The following is a 7,838-nucleotide window of genomic DNA, read 5'->3' as shown; positions in this document are numbered from 1 at the left end:
GGGACCCCCTCCCCAGTTCAGAGTCTTTGTTTTCCAGATGTTCCTTCAAGTGTTGAGTTGTGGGGGAAGAGAGAACAAGTCATGATGTCACTTTCCTTCTTTTATAGCTTCCTCCAGTGGGTGGAGTTTTACAGTTTCAAACACAGCCCCCAGCCGAGTTTGTGGAAAAATACAGTTTACAAGATGGAGTCAGGGGCACATGAGCGAGTTACATGCCCTTGCATACTTTGATGACTCCACAATAGCAGCCATCACCCATTCTTCAGCTAGAAAGTTTACAGGAAGGCCCCTCAGTCGGGGACAGGTTTCTTCTATGGTCCATTGTGAGAGTTATGTGTTCACTAATGGGCCATTAACTTGAATAGTCCATTCACAATGTGTTGACCAGACAAGATGTAAATACCTGGTGGGTGTCACCCCAGTAGCAAACACGGCTACCCCCTGATACTTCACCTCAGTAGCAAACATCTGAAATACTGGTACCTACTTAATATTCACGTCAGGGACTTGAACCCAGATGGCACAGGTCGTTGTCTGACCGCAGAGAGACAGGCAACACCAGCAAGGTCCAAACACAAGCTCTTCATTGAGGAGTGCACACAACAGTAGAGAGCGGCCCGTCTCCAGAGAGAACCAGTCACGATTACAATAACTAGTGAGATTATATAGACAGTTCCATCGCGTCATAGTTAAAACAACCCAATCTACCCCCCTTTATTAGTTAAAAGCTTCTAATATTCATGCATATCTATCTTCTTTGACACTACAAACAATTTGTGATGCCTCAGCAACTTCTTATCAGCTTTGTTGTCATGCACCAGAGACTAGGAGAAAGGAGGAAGTTGAGTACAGATGAAGAACAGAAACAGGGAGTGGAGACTGCAAGTCTCCATATGTCCAAACAAACCGTTCCTAGTACATCTGGTACAAGAATGTGCCCCCCCACCCCATCTCATTCTTTGAAGCCCAAGCATGCATGTCCTCATATTTCACAGAGACAGGAATGGCCCAGCAACTACTTTTAGCCTAACTTTGGATAAGCTGGCCAAACAACCTGTTCTATATTCCATTTTCTTGGGTCTAACATTCATAACTGCAGATACGAAGATAATACATGCATACAAACAGGATGATCATACTTGATATATTTTAACTTTTCCATTAATACCTTACATGATCTACTTTGTAGAAAATATATCATAATTATATGGCAGTGTGACTATGGGGGGCAGGGTGATGCTTTAAGACACAAAGTGTCACAGACTGATTGAGGCCCAGGTAGGAGGTGTATTATTTATAGATTCATCTTGAGTAGATCTTTAATATGAGGATGGTATTGCCTTACTTGGGGTGACTACTGACCAACAGCTGAGAAAAATAACTTAATCTATGATGACAAAACCAAAGACATGAATGCCTCCTATAAAATGGAAATGAATGGCCTGGTCCTGTGCATATACATGTCAATGGCTTTGAATGGGTGAATAGTTTTATCTATCTGGGTAGCGGGTTGACAGCAGGAGGTCCTATATAGGAAGGAGTCATATGTATGATCCATTTTGCATCGGTGGCATTTCAGCATCTTCAAATGCTTCAGTTTGCGTGACAGAATGTCTATGTGACAGCTAAGAGATGAGTGTTCAATGTGGTAACCATGGCAACTCTATTATATGGAGCAGAAATATATCCATTAAAAATAGCCGAGGAGGAAACTGGACAGTTTTCAGGGTCAAAAATACAGCGGATTTTTAACATCTGTTGATTTGTGGGACGGGATCCCTGGGCTGCAACCTGGGACCGCAGTGCCCCCTGAATTCACTAGCCTGGGTTGAATCTCACAATACTCTGATAACAGCATGTGGAGGTGTTTGATGCCTTTCACTAGCACTCAGTCCAGCAGCATGTGGAGCCCCATGCCCAGCTAGATTGCATGAATGATCCCATAGCACTTATGAAACACACAGAGAAAGGCACCAGCCAAATCCTGCCCTGCTCCCAGCCTTGTACCTCAGGAATATACTGCCTTGTATTGCTCATGAAAGGATCTTGACCAGTGCAAGTTTATTAATTAGTTCGCCACTTCTTCAAGGGAAAGTGGACATGTACCAGCCTTTGTAACCTGAGCAGATTTACCAAACACTTCAGACAAACTCTGGTAAGGATAAACATAAAAATAAGTTTGACTACAAAAGATAGAATATAAGTGATAGACACAAAGTCAGATAAGTTACCAAAAGAAAATAAAAGCTAAGCACACTGTCTAAACTCTCAACCTTATTAGACTTAGGCAATATCTAGTTCAAGCAGTTTTTCTCATCCCACTGGATATTGCAGGTTAGTTACAGTCTTTGGTCCCCAGGCCTAACAGGCAAGGCCTGCGCATCAGTCTCCTCAGCTCCAGCATTTTCGTTGCTTTCAGCATAGGTGCAGGGGAGAGGGAAAGGGGGCATCATGCTTCATCCTATGTTCTATTTTATACTCTTAGTCCATGTACTCGGAAAAAAAAACAAGTCCAGGCATGGCTGGGGCTTTGCTGAGTCACAGGTGTGGTCTTGTGCAGATAAGTCATTGAATTGTACCTCCCTTGCTGGACAATAGTTGTTGATGGCCAATTTCACACCCCCCTGGGCACTTGGTCACCTCCCTTGTTGTTGTCTCTGGGGAAACTAGCATCTGGGTGACTCCCAAATTTACAGCATATGTCAATGACAACCATAGAGCACAATCTCATAACTTCATATGCACTCAAGATATACATATTTAGGTAGAACAATGGGTTTCAGCAAGACATAATCTTTTCCATGATACCTTACATGTCAAGCCTTATATGAAATATCACAACTATATACAAATGATAAACATGGGGGTTACAGGGCGCTCCCTAGAAGAAGAGAGTGTCACAGTTTGATTTTTTTCACAAGCAAGAACATACTTAGATGATCCCAGCTAGTTGCAGTCTTGTATCAGTTGAGAAGAAGATGGCTGCAATGGTGGGGTCATGTCCAATGTGCAGAAGAAAGTACAGTTTTTTACTGAAGGTTTATAAATCTGAGGTCAAAGGAAGAAGAGCATAAGGGTGATCATGAATAAGATTGGAAGCTGCAATTCTGAGGAATTTAAGAAACCTAAATCCTCCCATACTAACTCTTGTGGAAGCAAGAAAACTTGCAAGAGTGAATCTTGCAAGATGGAAATCTATTCTACATGCCTCCATAGCTGCATTCTAGTGATGTATCTAGTATCTGCTGTTGCCGATGTGCTGCTGACTTATATAATGTGAACAGCTTTATCAGGAGAGCCTGAGAAAGCCCTACCCTAAAATACCTTATAGCCAAGAGATTAGAGCACTTTCCTGAGAGATGGGAGCCCTAATTTCAAATCTCTTCTCCACAGCATGCAGAGGTGAGAAGTGAATGAGTTTCCCCCACATCCAAGTATCCCAACCAATAGGTTAAAGGCATAGGGGATGCTTCCATATTCTGGATTGTCAAATTAGACTTTCTTTTCCTATGCATGAAAATATTTGGTGAATAGGTGTCAAATTTTCAAATAGCACAGGGTCAAGCAATACTGCTTAGTTCCTCCCCCCCCCCGCCCCCCATCCTACTTTTTCCCCACCATCTCATGCAGTCTATTTGCTCCATTCACATTATGGCTAGCATTGTCAATGGAGCGTATGGGAGATGAAATGGTTTGCTGTTTGGGGGTCTAGCTCCTAGGGCACTTTTAAAATCCAAGCCTGTCACTGAGATTCGATACCTAAATCCATTAGGCTCCTTTGGCAATCCAAGCTTCAGTACTCTCATTCTTATGCATGGTAAATTGCTGCTTAAGGACTGACCCAGCTCAGTGTTACAGATAGCTTGTTTCAGAGAGTGATCTGCAGGGATCTTCTCCCATGGGAACAAGACAGCATTTAAACAACTCTCCAAAATCTGTTCTTAGTCTTGGAGTCAGATGAGGAAAGGCTCTTTACTCCAAACAGTTAAAGCTGACAAGGTAGGGTAAGGTTATCCCTGGGAGTGGAGCAAAGATGAGTTGATATCCTGACATGATGTATTGCAGAGGCAGAAAGTCTGTTTATCTACCTAGATCTTTCTTGAGTGGTAACAGCTAATTTAGACCCCATCATCTTGTGTGAATAGCTGGGATTATGTTTTCCAATGTGCTTTACTTTGCATTTATCAGCATTGAATTTCATCTGCCATTTTCTTGCACAGCTACTCCGTTTTTTGAGATCCCTTTTGTAACTCTTCATAGTCTGCTTTGGACTTAACTACCTTGAGTAGTTTTGTATAGTGTGTAAATTTTGCCACTTCACTGTTTAAACTTGTACTAGAACCTAGCTGTCAACATAGGCAGATTCTGTGCAAAGGAAACTTTCTGAGTGGAGACAGGTAAATAGTACTAGAGCCAGTGTTGTTTACTCGTTTTCTTAGATCATTTATGAATATGTTAATCTCTTTGCTTAGATATTTGTCTCATGGGCTGATAATGGAGGAAAGGTTCAATTTTTCTATAGGGTAATATGGGAACAAACATAGATTGGACATTGGAGACAACATTGGCTTCATTCCAATTTCTATTAAAAATTAATGTCAAAATAGCTACTCACTTTCATGAGGGCAGGATAGACTCTCGTATATGTGTGGAGCCTGACTTTCAGATGTGCAGAACAATGAGCTAAAGTCCCATTGAGTCAGATTTTCAAAGGAGTTTAAGTGACTTAGGAACAGAAGTCTCACTAATTTTCTATCGGGCTCGTTTCGAAAGTATGTCACTGTGACTAGAGAATGTTTTCCAGGCACACTCATTTCTTTTTCTTGAAAAATCCTAGCAATTTCAGTCATTTCTCCTCATCAGACACTTGAAGTAGGGGTCTCCCATATCCGAGATGAGCACCATAACTACTGGGATAAAAGTTATGGTGGAGCTCCTCTTCCTAATTCCCTATCCTTGTTGGACAAAAACAAATGTGTATATAACTGGCCATGAACAAATTCAGGCTGGAAATTAGAAGAAGGTTTCTCACCAACAGAGGGGTGAGATTCAGGAACAACCTCCCAACAGGAGCTGTAGGGACACAGAACTTAATTAGTTTTAAGAGAGAGCTGGATAAATTTATGAGTGCAACTGTACGATTGCATTTCTTGAGATGTTAGAGGGCACGGCTTAGCAGCCCTGGGCCTCACTTCTGGTTTATGTCTTAGCTTCCTAAAGCTCATGCTTCAGGGTTTCAGGTCAGGAAGGGGATCCCCCTCTGGGAATGTATTCTCGGAGGGTTTTTGTTTGGGGAGGGGTGGGGGTTTGGTCTCCTTCCTCTGAAGCATCAGGGATGGCCACAGCTGGAGATGGGATCTTGGATGGGGTTGACCAGGCCTCTGAGGTGGCACCAAGCATTCTCTCTCTCAGATGTTTGTCAAGGTCATTCTTGCTCACATAATCAGGGACTAACTGATCCTCGACTGTCTCCCAGCATATTTCACTGCACTTATAACTTTTTATTTTTTTACTCTATTTTATTTACTTTCAAATGTTATTTTTTACTTTTCATTTTTTTAAATTTTCATTTTTGAAAATATTTGTTTATATATATTTTTTTATTTTATTGCATTTTATATTTTAATTTTATGTTCTATAGTTTTATTTTTACTTTATAGTGTTTATTTTAATTTTACTTTTTTATATTTTATTTCTATCTCTTTTATAATTGTATAGTGTTTTGTTTCTTTTTAATTTATTTTATAATTTTGATGTATTTGAAAATTTTCTGATGGAAATGTTGATTCATCAAAATCAAAACTTTCTACTGGGATGTGACATTTTCAGTGACATTTAGTTTTGCAATCGGCATCCAACTGAATGCTCTAGCCAAGGTGTGGGCTTCAAATAGAATCCCAGTTTATGTATTGCAGTATTATCTCTTATCCAGATTATCTCCAGTAGTAGCTTTTAATTATCCTCAGTGAGTGCTTGTCCACATAAAGAGACTAGGAATTTCCTCTATAAAAGACTCTCTGGCTGATGACTGCAATGATGATGGGGAGGTGAGATGCTTCCAGTAGCCTGATTTCCACTAAAATCAGGATCACAGAATCCCCTATGTGGTGCTCTAGGCAGAGGAAAACTCTTTGAGATGCCCTCACCCAAATCCCCAACTTCAGGTCTCTAAATCCCTCACACTCTAGACCATAATCCTGAGGTCACTGCCTCAACTCTGTATTCAGAGCTTGTGTAATCTATACTGAGACGATTGCCAAGGGATATTATTGATTTAAACTGCTTAGGGACATTCTGAAAATTGAACAGAGGAATTCAAAAGTTAATATGCAATGATCACAAAGCAGCATAAAAACTTATCTACATGGTACAGCACAATGAAATCAAATGATGACCACCTAAAAAGGCTTAGGAGGTGACGGTTTGGACTGGCACAACCTCACGCATGGTGAGTTGGTTTCTGTCAGGGACAAACCAAGCCGATTCACAGCCAGCAAAATTGTAGGGTGTTTTACCAGCCCAAACGAGGCTGTAAGAATTCAGGGAGTCCTTCATTTGCCAGACTCCTCCTGGTGATCTGGTTTTCACACTGCTTACCACTAGTGTCAGCTCTTTGGAGCAGGATGAAGGGAGCAAGGCTTATTCTGTTGCCAATCAGAAAAAATAGGGTTTTTACACAAATCTGAGCTTGCCTTAGCAGCATGTTTGTGTGTCAGTTTTTTTCATTCACTCTCAGATGTCATAAGCCTCCATTATATGACTCCAAGCCCCCAGCCTGCGTGCTCAGACCAGTATTTGTTTGGGTGACCTGAAGGAGAGGGAGCATTTGAACATTAATGCATTTAAATTGATAATGTGATCTTGACATTTAACTAATGCCATTCTTCTTCTCTTGTATAGTTTGGTCCATGGCAGACACAGAACAGGGAAATCAAACCTCCCTCACAGAGTTCATCCTCCTGGGTTTTGGGACTGTTCCCAAACTGCAGATTCTTCTCTTTATGGTGTTCTTTGTGATTTACATTGTGACCATGGTCGGGAACATCCTCATTGTTGTGCTAGTTTTGGCTGATCAGCACCTTCACACCCCCATGTACTTCTTCCTGGGGAACTTGTCCTGCTTGGAGACCTGCTACACCTCCACCGTCCTGCCCAGGATGCTGGCCAGTTTCCTGACTGGGGACAAGACCATTTCTATTGGTGGCTGCATCACACAATGTTACTTTGTTGGCTTCTTTGCAGCCACCGAGTGTTATCTCCTGGCAGCAATGTCTTATGATCGGTACCTAGCGATATGCAAACCACTGCATTATGCAACCCTTATGAATGGCAGTTTCTGCCTCCAGCTAGCAGCTGGGTCTTGGATAAGTGGGTTACTGGCTAGTTCCATAGTAACGGGTATGATGTTACAATTACCTTTCTGCGGCCCCAATGAAATTGATCATTTCTTCTGTGAATTTACACAAATAATAAATCTCTACCGCAACGACATCTACCAGGTGGAGCTTGTAATCACCATTGTGGCTGCTTTATTCACCCTGCCCCCATTTGCTTTAACTGGGACATCCTACCTGTGTATCATCTCCACCATCCTGCGAATCCCTTCCACCACTGGGAGGCAAAAGGCCTTTTCTACCTGCTCCTCTCACCTCATTGTGGTGACAATTTTCTATGGGACCCTGATCATTGTGTATCTGCTACCAAACACCAACACACTCAGAGACCTCAACAAAGTGTTCTCTGTCTTCTACACAATTCTGACTCCTATGGCCAATCCCTTCATATACAGCCTAAGAAACAAAGAGGTGAAAGAGGCCCTGAGAAAAAAATGCCAGTAA

At 41.8% G+C, this 7,838-nt stretch overlaps 1 protein-coding gene across 1 annotated transcript; it reads left to right on the top strand.

Annotated features, from left to right (window-relative positions):
* Window positions 1-6,908: 6,908 nt before the first annotated feature.
* On the top strand, window positions 6,909-7,838 carry LOC128847991 (olfactory receptor 10A7-like). Its single transcript, XM_054047705.1, has one exon. It carries the CDS (start codon window positions 6,909-6,911, stop codon window positions 7,836-7,838), a length of 930 nt encoding a protein of 309 aa, XP_053903680.1.

This window comes from Malaclemys terrapin, chromosome 13 (assembly GCF_027887155.1).
Source record: "Malaclemys terrapin pileata isolate rMalTer1 chromosome 13, rMalTer1.hap1, whole genome shotgun sequence".
In the NCBI taxonomy this organism is placed as follows: domain Eukaryota; kingdom Metazoa; phylum Chordata; order Testudines; family Emydidae; genus Malaclemys; species Malaclemys terrapin.
Note: the sequence above shows the minus strand (reverse complement) of the source record. Positions and strands in the feature narration are given on the sequence as shown.